Below are 21,672 nucleotides of genomic sequence, written 5' to 3' on the forward strand. Positions count from 1 at the left end.
TTCAAAAGAAATAGGAGCAGACTCTTAATGTGGTGTGTGTGTGTTTGCACACGCGTGAGCACAGGGGGGAATTTCGCTCCTTTGAGGTCTTCTCAAATAGAATGCAGTCCCTCTCCTCTTAAATTTTCCTCATCACTGGAAAGTCCGACACCGTGACACCATGAACTCTGCCTTATCGTCAGAAAGTCCATCCATGGTTGTGAATGAGAGAGGGGAACACTGTACACAATTGCCAGGTCCTGCAAGTGAGTGGACATGGAGCCAGCTCTTGGTTTGCTAATTTATTTCAGTGTATGAAGTAGGTAGGTACCGGTACAAACCCTAAAACACACAGTCGATACCAAGAAAAAAATTATGTTTTGTCTCAAACTGAGGGTTGGGACCCTTCAGGGGGTCGTGAGCTTATTACATGGGGGGTCACGAGCTGTCAGCTTCCACCCCAAACCCCGCTTTGCCTCCAGCATTTATAATGGTGTTAAATATATTTAAGAGTGTTTTTAATTTATAAGAGGGGGTCACACTCGGAGGCTTGCTATGTGAAAGGGGTCACTAGTATAGAAGTTTGAGAACCACTGATTTAAATTCTCCCAAGAAGCCAAAAAAGACAAAGTCCATCAAGGCAAAGACTCCAGAAGTGAAGGAAAGTGAGCAGGGGCCACCTCAGAACTGAAACGGCACAGGGTCAGTGAGCCATGAGGGGACTAACCCCACAACTCTGAGCAGCACAGAGTGAGTTCACCTCAGAGGGTTATGTCTACATTGCAGCTGGGCATGAACATCCCAGCCCAGGCAGAATGAGTCACACTAGCAGGCCTCGACTAGCATGCTAAAAATAGCAGTATGAACTTTGCATCTCCGGTGGAGACTCAGGCTAGCCAGTCCAGCTCAGACTCAGCGGGTCAGGTCAGCTGCTGCCCGAGCCCCAATGTCCACACTGCTGTTTTTAGCACACTAGCTCGAGCCCTGCTTGCATGAGTCTGTCTGTCCGGGCTGACAAACTCATTTCCTGCTGCAGTGTAGACGTGCCCATTTGGACTCCTACTGACTTTAATGGGGACTTATAGAGGCAAAATTATTAATTGCTCGATGAGAAAAATCTCAAACATTTAACCTTTCAAAGTCTCTCAGAAAAATATGCTGGCAAACATCACTTTCTGCCTGGCAGTGAACACAACTTCTGAAGACCTTGAGTGGTTTACAAATCCTTGGTGAATCCCTGTTTTTCCCTTTACTATGGTGCTGCAGCAAGGTAAGACAAGCTGCAGTTCGTGGCTGGAGTGCACAGCCCCAAACCCTCCAGCCACAAAGCTGAAAGAGTTTGTTTTCTACTCAGCCTCTTTGTTCCATTATAAAGTTGCCACATGACCAGCAACCACTTCTCAGAATTGAGGGACATTACAGGGGTCTGGAAATGGAATAGCAAGGGGGTGATGCAGATCAGGATTGAGGTGAGTTGACAAAATTGTGGGGGAGAAAGCAAGTTTTAAATCCTTGGAGTGCAAGAGATCTAGACTGAAGCCCACTGACAGCACTGTGCCGTGCCTGGGACTGGACTAGCCCAAGGTCAAATGTAGGGACTAAGGAGCGTTGTCAGAGCTACTGTATATGGTGGAAAGTAGCTTATATAGTCCAGGCCTTCACAAGGCCCAGCATGAAGATGCAGTTGCTATTCAGCACTTGTGGCTTGATTAAACTTCTGTTTTGTTTCTGGTATCTTTCTGGTATCTCTCACTCTTTCATTGAGGGAACCAAAGTTTAACCAATGGGTCTTGAACCCCAAGGGCAAGGGCCTTTTTCACAGTAGCTCATAAAGGGTCTGACATTTGCAGAAGATCTGCCCCAGGTTCCAGCCAAGTTATTTTGGCTTTTTCCTTTTCCATGGAACCATGGGCATTAGATGCCATCCCCATGTCTCTTCCTGCACCACAACTCCCCAGGCTCCTCGCCCCGGAGCTTTGGGTTACCCTCCCTACAAATTTGCATTTTTTACTCTAAATTGAATCAGGTCTGCTTATTTCCTGCCCTGGTGTACGACTCCTCCAGGATTCCCGGCATTATAGATTAGAGGTCCCATTTGTTTATGGTCCTCCAACTAGCTCTCAGTCCAAGCCAATACGAATTAGTTGTGGAGTAAGCTTTCATCAGACGTTGTGTATCAAACACATCCCCAAGATGAAGCAATATTATATCTGCTGCATTCCCTTCATCCACTTATTCTATCAAAAACAAGCATATGTGCTTCTCCCCAACAGAGGGACTGTCACAACAGAGCAAAGGGGAAGAAGAAAAAGGCCTCATTTGTCCATGAAAACAAATTACTCAGAGCTCGATCTTGTTCTCATTGATGTTAACAGCAAAGCTCCCATTGACTTCAGTGGGGCCTAAATGGACCCTAGGGGCTCTATCCTGCAAGGTGCTGAGCTTCTGGCCCTGGTACAGCAAAGTACTTAAGTGTGTGCTTAAAGCCCTTGGTTTGTAACTTTCTGAATGCCCCTGCATTTCCAACATCACAGTCTGTTACAAAGAAAATGACTGAGATGCCACAGCAAGAGGGAGTAACTTCACTGCAAGATCAACTTGAAGGAGAGGATGGGACTGGAAGGAAGGTGGCACGTGAAGAAACAAACATAGCTATGGTACTAGTAAAAAAGGCTAGAAAAACTATGAAAAACACAAGACAGAAACAAAAATCACCTTGCTTAGCGCTGTATCAATTTTCTCCACTCTGGAAGCTCAGTTTGAAAGACTGCCCTTTCAGTGAAACTCCCACATGCTACAGAACCCAATAGATCTGGCACCAAAATACAGAAAGGACCTGATGTTCAGAAGAACCCTGCGATTTTGCTCCCATGTTTTTGCATATGCATATAACTGAGGGTGCAGTTTTGTGCATCTAAATAATTGCAAGCATAACACTTCAGTATTTAGCTGCCCAATTGCACCTGCCGGTCAGGTGTCCACATACTACTTAATGTGCTAGAAATTATTTGTTGCCGCAAAATTGCACCTTGCAGTTATTGTTGTCAGCAAAAACACAGGTGCAAAATGAAAGGCCCCTAAGAAAATGTTGCCACAAACCTCTATGCACATGATGGAAGGACTTTTTAAAGTGTCCCTCAGAAGACTGCAGTTTCATCACATTAAGACTTCTGGCCTGCAATGAACATCGGAAACTTCCACTGAATGCAACAGGACTTGCAGACTCTGAATCTCTCATGACTTTTGTGGTGGGTTTCATTGTGCTCTGCCATCAAGGGAGCAGACTCCAGGCAACCCAACAGACAGTGTTTTATTTAAACACAGATCTTAACAGGAGCCTGTGGGTAACAGGGGCAAATACCTCAGTCATCTTCTTCCTCCTTAGCCCAAATACCAGGCCCCTTGTCTCACCCCTGAAGATGGCCTGTCCAGGGTAGTTCTGAGCTCTTTTTAGCTGCAGCCCCAGCAGTTAAGTAGAAAGGAATCATTGTAGAATGTATTAAATGGAAATTCCCCCAAAACATGCAGCATCAAAGGAGCTGGTGCTGTGTATGGTAAAGATTGGTGCAGTCCATTCCAAATGAAGATATCTCCTTCCCCTTTGCTGGGCTGGGAAGTAAGTCCAGTGCAGCTCTCTCATTTATTTGTGACTGTTGGTGGCAGGTCTAAGAGCTGTGTGTAAACTTGGGCACTATTTCCTTGCTAAGTATCAAACTTTCTATCCCCAACCATCCTGGCACTAGTGTCAGCCAGAAAAGAAAAAGCTGCAAGAAGTTATTTATTTTATACTGGGGAAAGTATATATTTATACTGTCTTATATAACCTGATCTGATTTGGTTCAAACTTTCCATCAATATTCACCTTTGGGCAGAAAGCAGACCTGGAAAACGTCATCTCTATTATCCAAACTTGCAGAAAGTTATAATTAATGTATTATTAAAATATTGAGCTGTTAGATAGTGCTTTTTATCAGTAGAACTCAAAGAACTTTATAGAGGAGATGGGTATCATTATCCTCATTTGATAGACGGGGAAACTGAGGCACAGGGTGGGGACGTGACTTGCCCCAGGTCACCCATCAGGCCAATGGCAGAGCTGTGAATAGGACCCTGCTCTCCTGAGTCCCAGCTCAATGCTCTATCTTCTAGGCCACATTAGGCCCTTTTGAAAGAGGCATTTCAAATGGAAACCTTATGCACCTTGAACTATAGCAACCTGAAACAGTATGCAACCTCAATTACTCCTCTGCCCCTAATACTGGTCTACCCCAGTTCAGGGATCACTTTGCCCACCACTGAAATGCAACCACTTCTGGTGTGGAATGCGATATTAGACCACTTAGAAGTGAGCAACTCTTGAGCAAGTCTTTCCTGGCCTGGCTGTGCTTTCTTTAAAGACGGATTTTGAGAGATGCTCTGTGTATGGCCAGAGAGTTGGATGATGGGACAGAAATGTCATTCATGAACATACAAGTAATGAAAACTCCTCCCACGCTTACCTCAAGCCATACAGCACTGTCCCATCTGGATGGAGCCGAATCATGCGGTTCTTCACTGTCACCCCATGCAGGAAGGACTTCTTGTCATTCAGGAAATAGGTGTCAGGAAGCCACAACTGGTCAGCCACCCGGTTGTCCAGGGTCAGGTTCAGAGGAAGGTCACTGTACGCTAGGCGTTTGTCCCGCCAGCTCTGCTGGAAATACATGGTGATGGTGTAGTCCTGGGAGAGAAAATACACAGCCGTCAGGCTGTCCCATAGGAGAGACCCTGGTCCCTTGTCTCACTCCTGCTGCCACTGAGATGCCTGACATGTCTCCAAAGCTTTTGTACCCAGGGGTCTGCATTTCCCACATGGTGTGTTATAGGAACTGTGCCTTCTTTTGGAAGAGTAAAGCTACAGGGCACTGGAGTGAGCTTTCTAAGGGGAGGAATTGGCTTGACTTGTCACTGATTCAACACTCAAGGGAGAGAACTTGTTGCAGTTCAGCCACCTCTTTCCTGCTCCACATTCTGCCCACTGCTCCTTAACACCAGAGTCACAGTGTGGTGGCGTATGTCTGAGATCAGGGAGACAACAGAATACATACAAAGTTGGCTAATTTTTTTTGAATGGCAGTGACTCCATCAGTAGAATTGGTCAGTAAGGTCCCGTGGGAGGAAAATCTAAGGGATAAAGGAGTTCAGGAGAGCCGGCAGTTTCTCAAAGAGACAAAATTAAAGGCACAACTGCAAACTATTCTGATGTGAAGGAAAGATAGGAAGAATACTAAGAGGCCAATATAGCTCCATCAGCAGCTCTTTAATGACCTGAACATCCAAAAGGAATCCTACAAAAAGTAGAAATATGAAAGAATTGCTAAGAAGGAGACCAAAAGAACAGACCAAGCATATAGGGACAAAATCAGAAAGGCTAAGGAACAAAATCAGTTACACTTGGCAATCAGGGCCAGCTCCAGGCACCAGGTGAGAAAGCACGTGCCTGGGGCGGCACATTGTAAGGGGCGGCATTCCGGCCAGTCTTGGGGCAGCACATTCTGGCTGCCCTGCTGGGGGTCAGGAACTAGCGATCCCCGCCGATCACCGTGCCGCCGGGCTCCCTAGGATGCGCCACTCCCCACCGCCTGCACCGGCCTCTGCCTCCCGTGCCGCTCTGAGCCTGGCCTGGCCGAGCCACCTTTAAAGGAGTGGCTAAGCCAGCACCTCCTGCAGCCCCCGGGGGCTCTGCTTGCCTGGCTGGGAGAAGCACCCCAAGGCCGGAGGAGGGAGCCCCTCTCGCCTGGCTGTGAGCGGGCTGCAGCACCGCCCTTCACCCCCCTGCGAGCTGCCTTGACCACCCTCCATGCATTCCCTGCGGCTGCCTTTTTTTTTTTTTTCCCTTCGGCAGTCCAGCCACCCATTTTTTTTTTGCTTGGGGTGGCAAAAAAAGCTAGAGCCGGCCCTGCTGGCAATGGACACAAAATGCCATAAGAAGAGATTCTTTAAATATATTAGAAGCAAGAGAAAGATTAAGGTAAGTGTAGCTCCTCTACTTAATGGGAAAGTAGAGATAATAATTGATGACATCAAGAAGAATGAGGTATTTAATGCCTGTGTTGATTCAGCCTTCACTGAAAAGGTTAATAGTGACCAGATACTCAACATAACTGATATTGACAGCAAGGGGGAAGGAATGCAAGCCAAAATAGAAAGAACCAGTTAAATAATAATATTTAGATAAATTAAAGTCAGCAGGGCTTGCTGAAATTCATCCTAGGGCAGTGGTTCTCAAACTGGAGTCCGTGAGGGCAATCCAGAAGGTCTGCGAGTCATGTCCAGGGCCACAGGCCCCACTGATCAACTCCCCCATCCCAGTGCCTCCTGCATGGTGCAGAACAGCTGTTCAGTAGTGTGCAGGAGACACTGGGAGGGAGAGGGAGGAGTGGGGACAGGGTGCGCTCGGGGGAGTGGGCAGAAAGAGGAAGGGCAGGGGTGGAGCAGGATCGGGAAGAGGTGGAGCTTGTTGGGGCCTTGGGGTTAGGGGTGGACTGGGGGCAATGCCTGTGGCTGAGCGGGGGTTGAGCACCCTCGGGGAAAATTAGAAGCCGACTTAGGGGTCCATGAAAAATTGTAAATCAAAATGGGGGTCCTCGAATTGCTAACATTTGAGAACCGCTGTCCTAGGGTACTTAAGGAATTAGCTGAAGCAATCTTGGAGCAGTCAGCAATTATCTTCAAGAACTCATGGAAGACAGGTAAGGTCCCAGATAACTGGAGAAGGGCAAACATAGTACCTATCTTTAAAAAGGGGAACAAAGGGACCCAGGGAATTATAGACCAGTCAGCCTAACTTCAATACCTGAAAAGATATTGTGACAAATTATTAAACAATCAGTTTGTAAGCATTTAGAGGACAACAGAGTTATAAGGAATACCCAGCATGGATTTGTCAAGAACAAATCATGCCAAACCAACCTAATTTCCTTCTTTTACAGGGTTACCGGCATAGTGAATGGGAGGAAAGCAGTAGATGTTATATGTCTTGATTTTAGTAAGGCTTTTCACACAAGTGCCACATGACAGTCTCATAAGCTAATTATGGAAATGTGGTCCAGATGAAATTACTATAAGGTGATGCACTTGTTGAAAGTCTGTACTCAAAGAGTAGTTATGAATAGTTTGCTGTCAAACTGGGAGGATGTATCAAGTGGGGTCTGACCGGGGTCAGTCCTGGGTCTGGCACTATTCAATATTTTCATTAATGACTTGGATAATGGAGTGGAGAGTATGCTTGTAAAATTTTCAGATGACACCAAGCTGGGAGGGGTTGCAAGCATTTTGGAGGACAGGATTAGAATCCTAAACAATGTTGAAAAATTAGAGAATTGGTCTGAAACCAATAAGATGAAATTCAATACAGACAAGTGCAAAGTACTTCACTTAAGAAGGAAAAATCAAATGCACAACTATAAAATGGGGAATAACTGGCAAGGTGGTAGTACTGCTGAAAAGGATCTGGCAGTTAGAGTAGATCATAAACTCAATGAGTCAACAAGGTGATGGCATTTGAGAAAAAGGCTAATATTCTAGAGTATAATAACAGGAGTGTTGTAAGACATGGGAGGTAATTGTCCTGTTCTATTCAGCACTGGTGAGGCCTCAGTTGGAGTATTGTGTCCAGTTGTGGGTGCTGCAAATTTGGGAAAGAGGTGAACAACTTGGAGAGAGTCCAGAGGACAGCAACAAAAATGATCATAGGTTTAGAAAACTTGACATACGGGGATAAGTTTAAACAAAATTGGGCATATTTAGTCTTGAAAAAAGAAGACTGAGGGTATGGCTACACTTGAGAGTTGCAGCACTGGTGGAGGCTTTCCAGCGCTGCAATTAGTAACTGTCCACACCTGCAGGGCACATCCAGCACTGCAACTCCCTGGCTGCAGCACTGGCTGTACACCTGGGTCTGCTTGGGGTATAACGATTGCAGCGCTGGTGCTACAGCGCTGCTTGTAAAGTGTGGCCACACAACAGCACTGTTATTGGCCTCCAGGGTATTAGGAGATATCCCAGAATGCTTTTAACTAAATTACTCTCTTTGTTTTGTTATGCTGCCCCTCTTTGTTTTGTTGTGAACTCGGGGCTCTGGGAGCTGCTTATCTAAAAAACAAACACAGCTCCTGTTTGCTGTGATCAATCTGTAACTGACTGTGAACAATCAAATGAGATAACCCACTACCTTGCTGTGAATGAGGCAGGCAGGGGGATGAGTGTTTGCTTGAGGATAGAAACAGCGGGGGCAGGAGGGAGAAAGGGAGTCCGTTGGAGCAGCTGCTTATCTGGTCTGCAGGCTGTTTGCAGTTAAGAGTAAGGGGTCGGGAAAATTTTCTGATTTTGCAAGGCAGGGAGCTGATACACAGTGTCGGCTCCAAAAATCCACTCTCTCTCTCTCTCTCTCCCCCGGTCCCTGTCACACTCCACCCCACCCCCCTCTTTTGAAAAGCATGTTGCTGCCACTTAAACGCTGGGATAGCTGCCCATAATGCATCACTCCCAACAGCGCTGCAAATGTGGTCACACTGCAGCGCTGGTAGCTGTGAGTGTGGCCACACACCAGCGCTTTCCCTACACAGCTGTACGACCAGCGCTGTAACTCCCAGCGCTGCAACTCTCAAGTGTAGCCATCTGGGGACCTGGCAACAGTCTTCAAATAAGTTAAGGGCTGTTTTAAAAAAATCATAGAATATCAGGTTAGGAGAGACCTCTAGAGGTCATCTAGTCCAACCCCCTGCTCAGAGCAGGACTAATCCCAAAACAGATTTTTGCCCCAGATCCCTAAATGGGCCTCTCAAGGATTGAACTCACAAACATGGGTGTAGGAGGCCAATGCTCAAACCACTGAGCTATCTTTCCTCATGAAGATGGTGATCCATTGTTCTCCATGTCCACTGAAGGTAGGACAAGAAGTAATGGGCTTAATTGGCAACTAGGGAGATTTAGGTTAGATAGTAGGAAAACTTTCTAATTATAAGGTTAGTTAAGTTCTAAAATAGGCTTCCAAAGGGAGATTGTGGAATCTCTGTCATTGGAGATTTTTAAGAACAGGTTGGACAAACACCTGTCAGGACTGGTCTAGGTTTATTTGGTCCAGCCTCAGCGCTGGGGGCTGGACTTGATGACTTCCCGAGGTCCCTTCCAGCCCTGCATTTCTGTGATTCTATGAAGACCCCAAAACTGTTGGGGATTAGGCTGGGGTTTGTGTATATCCCAGATCCATTCATCAATCATATTAATGGTCATGTCTATGGCTCTTATCACCACAGTGTTGATGGAGTGCTGCCACATCAAGCTTCACTTGCCACCTCTAGTGGTTGGACCTCTAGAAGGGAATCTGTTCAAGGTTTGGGTGTATAGTTATTATTGCATGTCTTGCAATAGCACATAAGGGCCCCAACCATGATCAAGGCCCCATTGTTCTGGATGCTGCACAAACAATTAGTAAGAGACAGTCCTTGCAGAGCTTACAATCAAAAAAGACGAGATACACATCGGGTAGAAAGGGAAACAGAGGCACAGATAGAAGTGACTTCGCCAAGGTCACCTGGTGGGTCAGTGGCAGAGCTAGGAATAGATGACGGGTCTCCTGACTCTCCCTGTCCACTGGATCATAATTCTCTCTCTCTTTTACAGCACTGCCTTTTAGCCACCAAAAAAGAGGAAATTATATGTATCGATTTATACATAAACTTAAAGAAAATATATCCCAGGGGTAAACCTGTGAGCGCGTGAGGCAGGGAGGGGATTTCTGGCTGGCTCAGCCAATGTTTGTTGCAAAGAAGCAGGCAGTGGAAGCCACTTTCACTTCATTTATTCTTTTAAAAAGCAGAAGGATTGTTAAGGGAAGATGGCAACTTTCACCTCTAAGCCAGGGGTTTAAAGTCAGGCTAGCTTGGCAATGACTGAAAGCCATTACCCCTAGATTCACTATATGAAGTGAATTGGGGGCTTCATTGAAGTTCTAAGCAGGCAAGGAAGCATGTCTTGAAAACCACAATGAGAAGGGGACATTAACAGCCCTATGGCTTAGCAGAGAGGCTGACTACATAATGAGGCAGGGAGGCTGAGATCTTGTTCTCCATGGAGCTGACCTGTCTGTCAGGGTTGGGGCATGTTGACAGGATGGCAGGGAGTAACTTGCGCTGCCATCGCCCATGCTGCACTTGTTCTGGGGATTAGCAGAGGACTTTGCTCTCTAGGGCTGTCAGTCCAGCACTAAATCCAGCTAAGAGCCCAAAATAATGAAATGATCCCGCATGTGTAGCAAGCCCTCCCTGGGTGTCTGAAAATAGGCCAAATCTCAGCCAAGTGAATGGAGCTTGAATTTCCATGAGAAAACATCAAGACAGGGCAAATGGGGAGGCTTGATTACTGTGCAAATAATTGCTGCTAAATCCCTCAGCCCATTCCACCACGACTCTGTCACCTTATAAGAACAGTCCTAGATGGTAGGCATAGTAACTATACAATGCCTATACAGAGCGGCTGCTTGCTCTTCCCAACTATCTTGCTTCAGCTTCAGAGCAGCCTGGAATGAGTGTTGTGATCTTATGACCCTGTGTGTGAGCAACCTCCTCTCATCATCTTGTGAAACGCTGTTTGGGCTGGAGGGGACACAGTTTGGCTCATTCCATCTCGCTCTCAATTCAGGATTTTTTGCATCCTGCAATTCAGCTGCCCTTGTCAGGATACAAGATGGGTTTGTGAAAATTGGTTCTTTCTCCTGAAGCTTATATGGGTGGTCAACTTATGTGCAATGGTGCCATATTTAGGAAGCAAGGAGATTATGCTAGCCCAAGTTGCCATAACACTGATGATGGAGTGCTGGCACACCATTGCTTTCTCTTTACATGAAGAATATTCGTACAACCAGTCTTGATTCCTAATCTATTGCACTGCTATGCTATGCTATGGAGGAGGTGGGGCTAAGACACGTCAGAGAGTGGGGTGGAGTTACGATATATCCAGTGGGCTAAAATAAACTGAGTGGGTGTGGTTAAAGTAGGACAAGGAATGGGGTGGGGCTAAAGTAGGGGGTAGGCTACAGAGGTTGAACTGAAGTTTCAGAATGAATTACTGCTGGTAAAATTAATGGCTAAAAACCATTTCATAAATATGAAGTGCCCCATAAGTCACTGTAGGAAATCCCCGTAAAGCAGTGAAGAGATGGTACAGGAGGCACCCTACCCTGTGGATTTGCACTGGGGGCAGCCGGACGCCTGCAGCTTCTGGGGGTGCAACCTCTCTCCTGAGTGATGTAGGAAGCCCGAGCTACCCCTGTGGTGGGGCTGCTTTGTGGAGCAGCTAGCTGAAGGGGACCCATGCTGGGAAGGGCAGGGAGGCATGCTGCCAACCTCTCTCCTGTCAGACTTCAACTGGAGCTGTGAACACTCAGTGCCTCTAAAAACTAGGCTCACGTAGGGCACCCAAGAGCTGAGGTACCCATAACTACTAGACACTTGCAGGAAATTTAGGCTTAAGTGTGGCCCAAGGCTGGGGTAGAACCCAGGCCTCCTGACCCTTAGTCCTGTGTTTTAATCAAAATCCACATACTGATATTGCCTTCTGGCTTCACCCCTGAACATGCCAGAGTTTGGTTAACAAACAGGCTTTTTTAAGGATTGCTGAATTCCTCCCCCATCTCTCAGAGAGCTCAGCATTATCTTCAGAGGGCTTTTCCCCAGGAACTCCACACACTTGCAATGAAACACCCCTCAAGAGTCTGGCCCCGCATTCCCCTGTAAGAGTGAAGGAGCAGAACAAATCAGCATGGTGCCTATTTTTATTATTATTGAGCCACCAGTTCTGCCATTTCTCCCCAGTCATGTCAATGCTCCTCAGGTCACCAGCAGTACCTTCTGCTGTCCCAGTCCTTGACCCACCCCCCTAGCTCTGCCAATACACCTCAGTTCTGACCCTGGCTTTCCTAGTCTGGGCTCCCCTTAGGACTCTGCACCTCAGCCCTTAAACAAAACACCCCTCTGTGATATACACTGAGTTCCAAAGAACTACATGGTGGGCTAGTGAAGAGAATTCATAGATAGGTGATGCCCCAGAGCACCCCCTTGTGGCCTGGGACAGCCCGGAAGGCACCTGGCCTCAGTTTCCCTCTGAGTTCCAAGAATAAACCATTTACACCCCATCTTTAAGAACATTATTCCCCCATTATCAGTGCTAATTTATTCAGATTAACCATCTCCCCTTTTTAATTCAGGGTCTTTCACAACCCATCTTCTTGGACCTCTGCATTACCAGTCCTGGATTGTCAACTCTCCACTCAGATTCAAGGACTACACAGCCTCCATCTTAGGGCTGTGAGGTTTGCTTTCAGCCCTAGCCTTAATAGCCTACAGACTCTGCCCTGAGGTTCAGAGGTTTCACAGCCTTCCTTCCTAGGGACTGAGAGTTTTCACTCCTGACCTCCCCAGCCTGCACACTCTCTCAAGTCCAGGATTTCACAGTCCTCCTAGAAACGGTGCACATCAAACTCATTCATCCCTCCAAGCTTTTTCAACGGCTTCTCCTTGACTAAACTTGGAGCCTCCTCTTAAGTCACCAGCCCAGACACTAATCAGACTCTTGATTCTCCCCAGGTGGGTCTAATAACCTCAAACACCTGTCTGCATTGGCTGGGAGAGATGGGACCCTGGCCTTACTCAGTCTATAAGGCTCCTAGTCCCAGGCCCTTAAAGGAGCAATATATTCCCCCTCCCCAACACTAACTGCTTCCTGAGACCATTTTCCTCTCTCCAAATGACTACTCTAATTATTTTTCTATTCTTCATCTGCTTGCCCTGGATACCTGGGGTAACTGCTCCCCCCCCCCACACCCAAACCGATCTCCCCTGGCTTTAAAGGCCAGTACCCCATTAGAGGGCAAATGATCAGTATGGACCACAGTGAGAGTATATAAAACTCATGGCTTTTGTGATCTGACCCAGGCTGGAATGAGAGGATCTGGGGGTTAAAACATAAGGTATTAACCTTCTGAATCAGCATGCTATTTCCCTACTGGTTTTATAAACCAGTCATCTAGCACTGGTGAGCTACAGAGAGCTTTCTAGGAAGTGGAAGAGCAAATATTCAAGCCAGTTCTTTCCCAGGTTCCCTGGCTGCTCCTGTGTGCTTCCTTTCCCTCTAACTCACAGCCAGACATTACTGTGCAATGCCATGAATGTGCATTTCTAGATAACCCCCATTATCTTTTACAAAGCACTACAGTCCACATAGTATTTAGTGCTTCTCATGGACTCTCCCCATCTCTGGCTCTCTTTCCCTCTCACTCCTCCTCTCTCTCTCTTTCTGTTCCCCCCACCCATCTCCTCCTTCACTTTCTCCATTTTGATTTTTCTTTCCTCCTCCTCTTTCCCATACATCTTTCTCACTCCATTTCTCAGTATCTTCCCTTCCTCTCCCAGCCCAGTGCCAATCTCCGCTGAGTGATGTGTGTGATTGCTGGACAGAAGTGGAAGAGCCAGGCAGGCATCCAATATTCAGAGGTCAGAGTTCTCTTCAGGAGAAGAGGTGACACTGACATATTAATGGGCTGCAGCTCCAAAGCACAGGGAGGGGAGACTTTGAGAACGGAGCGTGCTTTCTGGGAGCTGCTAGCAGAGTGCAATGCACATAACAGGTACCTTATCACATCTGAAGGAGAGTGCACCAACCCAGAGCCCATGCCACAGGGGAAGGCACTGATAAGTTACCCTACAGCATGCAAGAGAGACTGTATCACAGAGGAAAGAAGCCATGCATGCCAATCATGTACTATGTTTGATAGATGCTGTATCCCATGGAGGAAGCAGGGACCCCATGAGCTCTATCCAGCTCACCTGTATCTTCCTAATATTAACAGATGATAGACGGATGAAAAAATATCCAGACATGGATGGATGCTAGAACTACAGGTATCGATCTGTTCAATGAGGGTCGCAAGGCTACAAACCTATTAGAAAAGATTACAGCGGAAGCCTCCCCTTCAGACATGGATAACATTGTAACTGAGGGTGACACCATCCTTTCGGAACAGAGTAACCAGACTGATTCAATGTGTGCAGTAATCCACAGGCTCTGGATTCCTGACTCCCTACACTGACATTCTCACAAGGCGTCAAGCAGGGACCGCACAGGGCATCAGTCAAGATCCCTGTGTTCTGGGGTTTATCCACCAGCCATGCTGACATTGTAGCTTCCCAAAGCTCCCAGTCTCTGCACACTCTCACAAGTCAACGGGCCCCCCAGGCAATGAGTTGATTCTCAAGGGAATGGGCATCCCCAGCAAAATGAACACCCACTGTCCTCCGTCAGTAGTCTCTGCAAAGAGGTGAGAGCCTGGGGACTGAACACACCTTGCACCCTTAGGCTGGTCTCCCCAGGTCAGCATTAGTGGGACACTGTGGCCTACGGTCACCCTGCTGCCTGTGCTGGGCTGGTGCGGAGGATAAACAGAAGAGCTTGTCGCTATGGGGAGGCTCCCAGTCTACGTGATTTTCTACAGCAGTGCAGCTCTCCGGCACTGCTACCCATAGCGGGAGCTGCGCTGCAGACACAGTGATGGGCATTTTGACCTCCTTGTTTTCAACCAGGTTGGAGGGCACAGTGGTCCCTCTCTATGCTGCAGCTACCCCACTGGTGGAAATGTGTCTGTGCAAAACTGCTTACACATTTCCTAGTACAGATGAGGTGGCTAGAGTTCTCAGTTCAGCACCTTTTCAGCAGTATGCATTCACTCAGGGCCAGGAGAGCCCATTGAGTTCTTACATGAGTATGTAGTGGGAGGTGAGGGTTGCATGGCCCAAACAATGGCCAGGCAGAATTCCGTTCTCTGCACTAATGAGGGGGCAGAGGCTGATCCCTCCCCACTTCCTTGGGGGCACACAGCACCCCAAAGGGGATATGCCCTGATGAAGTACACTAACCATGAGCCTAATTACATGTCTGGGTCCCCTGAACTATACCTTAGCGCCTAGTCTCCATGCACAGTTACTCAACCTGCATGCTCAAATTCTGGGATTCTGCAGATGTAGCGGCCGTGTGTTTCTGTGGGTCCTGCCATTGCATTTCTGCTTTACCCTTTAAAACTTTGCCATCAGGGCCAAATCCAGGTTCCACTGAAGCCTAGCATTTGTGTTAGCAGGACACTGCGTGGGATTGCCACATGGCTTGTATTGTCTAGGATTATCTTGATTTGGGAGCGACCCCACACCCGGCTCGTTAAACTCCCTGGGACACTATGCTCTTGCAAAGACACACACAGTTACATGGGCCTCAGCAGCCTGGCTCTAGCTGAACTTGGCTGCCATGGCTAGATTTGCTGTGACTTGTCTGTGCCTTGCATGCACGGTGCCCTAGCCCCACCACGGGGAACTTAAGTACTCCGTAGGCAACAGGCAGCTGAGGGAACAGTTGGAGCAGCTGGGGTAAGTCTTGCTCAGCTGGAAGACACTTGCATGTCTATCACAATAATGGGAAGAGAAGCATGTGTCCTGGGCTCTCTCTAGATAGGGGGCTTCCCTTCTTCAAATCCCCTGCCAGGGTCCCTTCACCTGGTTGCTGTGGAAGAGATGTGGAGAGGCCATGTTGGCTGGCTGGTCTCTGGCTCTCCAGCTACTGCTCTAGGGTTTTTTTATTTATTGTCCCATTTTTTTCATCAAAGAAGCAACCCTGGGAGCCCAGCTGCGTGACAGGCACCGCTCAGCGCTGCGCCTCCCATTCACCCCCTCCTGGAGCAGACACAGCACCTGAGCCTGCTGGAAGGCTTTCCGAGCATGACCGTCCTTTCAGGATCCCTTTGGGATCCCCCTGCGTTACTGCCATTCCCTCCACATCACTAAACCACTGGCTCTTTCCGAGCTGTCAGCTCCAGTCTCCCTCTCCTCCCTCACCCCCCAGTCTCCTGTTTGGTGGAGGGTTTTTCCCCCCACTCTCTCCCTTCCCCTCCTCACAGTAGAAAGGTAAGAGCACCCCAGGGGTCAGACAGCCATTCACATTCCAGAGCTGCTCCTCTCTGTTGAGGAATGTTGACTTAGAGGCTAACAGCCTGCTGTGGTACTGAAATCAGGAGCCTGCTTGCAGGCCTCTTGTGCCTTCTCCTGGCCGCTGAAAGCAGTACTAGCCTCCTCCTGCATTAGGCAGCCATATCTGGGGGAGTCTGACAGTTGGAACCCCATTGATTATCTCAGTGTCTGGTGGAGCTCAGCAGAGATCCCTTTTCATGCCATCTAAGGGCCCCTAAGGAAGTGATCCAGGGAGCATGGTGAAGCATTTCAGTATTAGGCTAGGATTGCACCAAGGGGAACGTGGCCCTGCAGAATGCCAGAGGTAATGGGCTTAGGTCAATAAGGGATACACTAGGATGCTCTTCAAGGTACTGGGAACTTCCATTGTCCCAGCAGCAAAGAGTCCTGTGGCAGGCATTGTCCCAGGGGGCATGCTGGATAAAGCTGAGGGAACAGCAGCAAAAAAAAAAAATTATTGTCATGTATTAATTTGAATTCTAGAGCAAATTTTCATTGGATCATGTTCATGAAACTATTTGTGTTTGCTTTCCTCAGCTATCAGAGCCCTCAAGCTTCCCTAGCCATGCACAATTGTGAGAAACACATTCTGAGCTCGAATATACATCAGGAGCAAACTTCAGCTTGTACTTGTACATTATAAGTCACATTATGTCGCTGTGTTGGTTGGTTACATAAGCCATCCAATCAGGGAAGAGAAACAATGCCACACGACTCACATAAGTAACCCACACAATGCAACGGGTGAACACTCAGAATGTGCTGCGGATGGAGAACTGTTCACTCAGGACGTTGGTGTGTATCCCCAAAGAACGAGAACCAGCTGGGTTGTGGGCAGACAGAAAGGAATTCACCAGTGAAACACAGTCTGGTGAGCTCTAGAGTTGGGATGTGTGAGTCCAGGATGCACCAAGGGGTAGCATGTCGGGATGAAGCGAAAAGACTCCTCAGAGTGCCAGACAGAATCACAGGACAGCCCTGGAGGTGACCAGTGGATACTCTGCAGAGCACAAGATTCTCACTGAGGCACTGGGAAAGCCAGGAGGTGCCAGGGCCTACAGATGAGCAAGAGAACACTTGGGGGCACTGCAGGTTGTTTACATGCCACAGAGCATGTTGAAACTCATCTAGGGGCACCAGACCCGTGGATGGACCAAGCAGCATGGCAAGATGCTCCACAGGGAGAACTGATGAAGCAGAGTGACATGCTGAGATGTTCCTGGACCCACCAATAGATACGGGAACAAAGCACGTAGCACTTAGGGGAAGGGAAATGCAAGTCCATAATACTGGCTGATTCTTTACCATGATGCCACAGCTATCAGATCTGCAGCCCAAGCACATGAGACTAGGCTGTTAGGTGCAGCTGGGAGAAGAGGAAGGGCAATGGAATCAGAAACACCACCGCCACCAATATACATATCAATGGATAAATATTGTAATTGTCCCAGGAAGCTTCCCCATCATATGGGGGGGAGAACACACGGGTCCAAGTCCCTATGCTGTAAGAACTCCTTCCTCCTCCTCCACCCCACTGATCCCAGAGGCCAGCAATAAGAGATTGGGCTCCATGTCCTTGTAAGTTAAAGGCTGAATTATCAATCCAATGAGCTAAATGCACAGGGCTGGGCTCCCATCTATCCACTGGCTTCTCAGTCCTTTGCTTGCTGACATGAAGCAAGTTGGCAGGGAGAGGAGAAGAAACATCTTGAACTCTAGTGTGGACCAGACAGCTCTCCTCTGTCCCAGGACGGGGCATGGAGTAATGGGGGCAGTAGGAACAGCTTGGGATAGGGAGGGGAGGTGGGGGAGAAAAGGGCTGTGAAGAGGCTGGTGGAAGGGAGGAGTTCAGCAAATGCTCAGAGCTCAGCCAAAACACAGGGCAACTGGAGCAGGAGCCGTTAACATACCAGAGGTCAGTCTCCTCCTTAACCTTCTGAAACAACCGCCCACGAAGCTCCCTCCCGCCACAATCCCACCTACCCAAAAGCACAACACAGCTGAAGAAGTCACTCAGTGACAATGACTCAGGGACCAACGGCTCCAGGTTTAAGGTCATATGCTACAGGCCTGATCCATAGCCCATTGATGGCAATGCAGCCCAGATCCTCAAAGGTATTTAGGCACCTAACTCCCATTGCTTTGTGGGAGCAGGGCACCTAAATACCTTTGAGGATCTGGGCCTGGGAGTCTATTGACTCCAATGAGCTTTGGATCAGTCCCAAAGCCCTCTAGCCTGGGGGGTTGGGTGGAGAGTTCTGGGCCTCTGCATAGACTCACACACAGAGCTCTCTCTCTTACCCACCCAGGCTGCATCCTCCTGGGACCCCTAAGTAAATTCCCTGCATTTCTGTGTCGTTGCCCCTGTGACATTTCCACATGGCTTATTTACCACCAACTGGCCCATTTGTTATTTGTGTATTTGTTTGCACTGCAATAGAGCCCCAAGGTCGCAACTGGGATCAGGGCTCCGCAGTGCTGGGTACGGCTCCAACATAATCCCTGACCTTAGGAGTGCACAGGCCAGGATGCTTCCTTGTGTTTGTGACAATTTCTGTGTACGACATGTCGCTACCCTGTACAGGATTGGGATGGCCAGGGATACATTCCCATGATGAAAGAACACCACATCTATTTCTGCTCCCTGTGAACAAATGGGGAGAGCCCCTCCAGTCTGCGTGTGCTTCTCCCACTTCTTCTTGCTGCCCATCTCAACCCCCCTGAAATCTCACTTTGCCCTCATGTCTGACACACCCAAAACAGATCATTCCCCACCTGCATGTTGCATCCAACATACATCATGTGTCCAAGGGCAGAAAGCTGTTCCATGGGGTGAGTTTGCTTAAATATAGAGTCCAGGTTAATTCTAGTGACTGCAGTTCCCCGTCTGCTCTTTTCAGAGGGTCATCACTGGGAACTGATTCAAATCAGATGAATGGCAATACTTTTTCACGTAGTGTCCAATGAGCCTGTGGAACTCACTGCCACAAGATGTCATTGAGACCAATAACTTATCAGGACTGAAAAAGAAATGGGCATTTACATGGAGAATAAGAACATCCAGAGTTAGAACAGGAAATATTAAAACACTAAATAAGAGTTTTGGGAGGGATATAAACCCTCCTGCTTCAGGGCACAAACCCCAACCATTAACTAAGGGATTTAGTAGGAAACATTCCTTCTGGGAAGGCTATTCCAGATGCCTACTGCAGGGTCCCTTGTACCTTCCCCTGAATTAACAGGTACTGGCTATTGTGCATGTCAGGATATTGGACAAGATGGACTATTGGTCTGATACAGTCTGCCAATTCCTTTTTCCTATCAGTACAGGACCTCCAGCACAATCCTTAAACATTGAGCTAAAGGAGTATCTATATTAGCAGGGAGCTGTAGGGTCCTTCTGAGGACCATCCACTAGAGGGGGATGAGTAGCATATGTTGAATCAGTGGATCAAATCTCCACTCAGAATACATTTCTGGTGCTATGGATCTCTGCTGAGTCCATTTTTCTCCTCAAAATGACTCAGAGACCATTGCTTCCTCTAGTTCCCTCTGGAGAGACAGTTATTCTCGGCCCCCTGTAGATGTTATGTTTCACAAAGCACGAGGAAGCTACTGGAAGTGATAACTTTTTGGCAGAGAGAGAGAGAGAGCTCTTGCTGATGCACTGCTTGGGACATGAAGGACAAAGGACATTTTACAGCTTATCTGCCACACCAGCTGTTCCACCTGATTCTATAGACTTTGCTAAAGCACCTCTCTTTTGAGGTGAAAGGGACCAAATAAAAATCCCATCCCATGTAAGCAAAGAACATTACAATGCTCTGAACCTGTGGCCATAAAGAACATCAAGGAAACTGCTAGTTTGGAAGAAGGGAGAGAGAATGGAACGTCTCCTAGCCGGTGGGAACTCAGCTGCCAATGAATGAGACTAATGAATGGCTTGTTGGCTTCAATAATGAGACACCAAATTTTGTTCCTGTCATTTCTGAGAGAGAACCTAAAGGACAAAATATTCCTCAGTTGGGTGTCGTGTTAATTCTTGTTTTTAAGAGAAGAGATGGGTTATATCTATAGCCAGCTGACTTGAGCAGGAACAAGTAATATTTACGAGAAGACACTGGGGGACAGAGGGAAAGTAAGACGGTGGCAGTTTTTATGTGAGTTTGCTAAACAAGGAATCCAGTTTAGCCCTCCTGATGGATTATTTGCTTCATTGCAGATACAATGAAGAAGAGGTTCTGGACTAGCCAAGTGCTTTCTGCCAGTGCTTACAGTGGTCTGAAAAAAGTGGGCGTGAGAGTTGGGGGGAGCTGTCATGATCTGGGAGCAGCAACCTAGGACAATAATTAAAGTGCGCCCTACAGTGACCTGGCTCAATTTTTATTTTTTCGCCGAGCCTGTGGCCTTCCTGGCCCACTTTAAGCACTTTGTTCTGAAAGCCACGAACAGCACCAGTTATTCTGAGATAGCAGAGGCAAGAGGAGGGTTTTTTCAGCTCTCCATGGCCTATAAAATTACTCATAAGCTTCAGTTAGGGCAGAAGGAGGCAGTGCTTCTGAGAGGGATTTTCTCACATCTGTGTAGACTGCACTGACTTCTAATTTCTTTTCCTGGTGCAAGTCTGGGAGTTCATTATGACCTATAAAGTCCTGCCTGGTTCAGGCACTACTACTTTAGAGACTGCCCCTCTCCCTCCGTTTAGACTAATAGCTGAGATGAGCTTGGACTCTCTGTCTCTCTCTCAATTTGAATGCTGGGGTGACAGCCAGTCTCGGTGCAAGCCCTTTGGACTCTGGAATCCATTTCCAACATTGTTCCAAGGGGATGGAATTGGCCAACCTTCAGGCCATGCCATCAGTCCTTTCTGTGCCGCAGAGCTTTGCTTTGAGGGGCTTGAGTTTCTCATGTCACCTGGGGAGTAGTTTTCCTGGAGAACTTCCCTCATTGATTTGTCGTCAGTCTAGGTTTGTTTTAATCTGCAGGTTTGTAATTGCTGTATATGTGTCCAGTGCCTGGGACAGATAACTCAGCTATATCCCACACTGGGGCTTTGAGTATAAAAATTCACTGTGTCTCACCCTTCTCCCCAGCACCCAGGGGTGGTATACCAACAGGGCTGGCACGAACCAAGAGATGGTGCCCTAAAGGAACTGACTCAGCCCTTGGAGGACACATCTGACCAGAGGGCAGCACTGAGTGGCTCCTGCATTAGCCCCCTGTCAACAGGGCCACCCAGAGGGGAGGGCAAATGGGGCAATTTGCCCCAGGCCCCGGGCTCCGCAGGGGCCCCCAAGAGAATGGGTGAGGCTCCTGCCCCGGCCCGACCCCGCCTCTGCCCCTCTCCAGGAACCTCAGAGCATCCAGGAGCATCCCTGAACAGTGGTGCAGCGTGGCTCTGGTGGGGCCTGAGCTCCACCCCGCTCAGAGCCACGTGGTAAGGGGGCGGGGCTGGGAGCTCAGGCCCCGCTGGAGCTCGCAGCCCCGCCCCCTTACCACACGGCTCTGAGTGGAGAGGAGCTCAGGGGCCCCGCCGGAGCCACGCTGCACCACTGTCCAGGGACGCTCCTGGATACGACGCGCTGAGGCTCCAGGTGAGAGGGGAGCCGGGGGTAAGGGGCCGGGGCCGGGGGGGTTGGATAAAGGG

The 21,672-nt window shown here is 48.2% G+C and overlaps 1 protein-coding gene across 1 annotated transcript in view; it reads right to left on the reverse strand.

The window, feature by feature from the left end:
* The window catches only part of GABRQ (gamma-aminobutyric acid type A receptor subunit theta), a 93,063-nt gene that overhangs the window by 18,854 nt on the left and 52,537 nt on the right, over positions 1-21,672 (reverse strand). The window contains exon 4 of the mRNA XM_039486901.1: positions 4,479-4,699. Coding sequence (XP_039342835.1) covers positions 4,479-4,699 — 221 coding nt within the window. The remainder of the gene's footprint in view (positions 1-4,478; positions 4,700-21,672) is intronic.

This window comes from Mauremys reevesii, linkage group 9 (assembly GCF_016161935.1).
Source record: "Mauremys reevesii isolate NIE-2019 linkage group 9, ASM1616193v1, whole genome shotgun sequence".
Classification (NCBI taxonomy): Eukaryota; Metazoa; Chordata; order Testudines; family Geoemydidae; genus Mauremys; species Mauremys reevesii.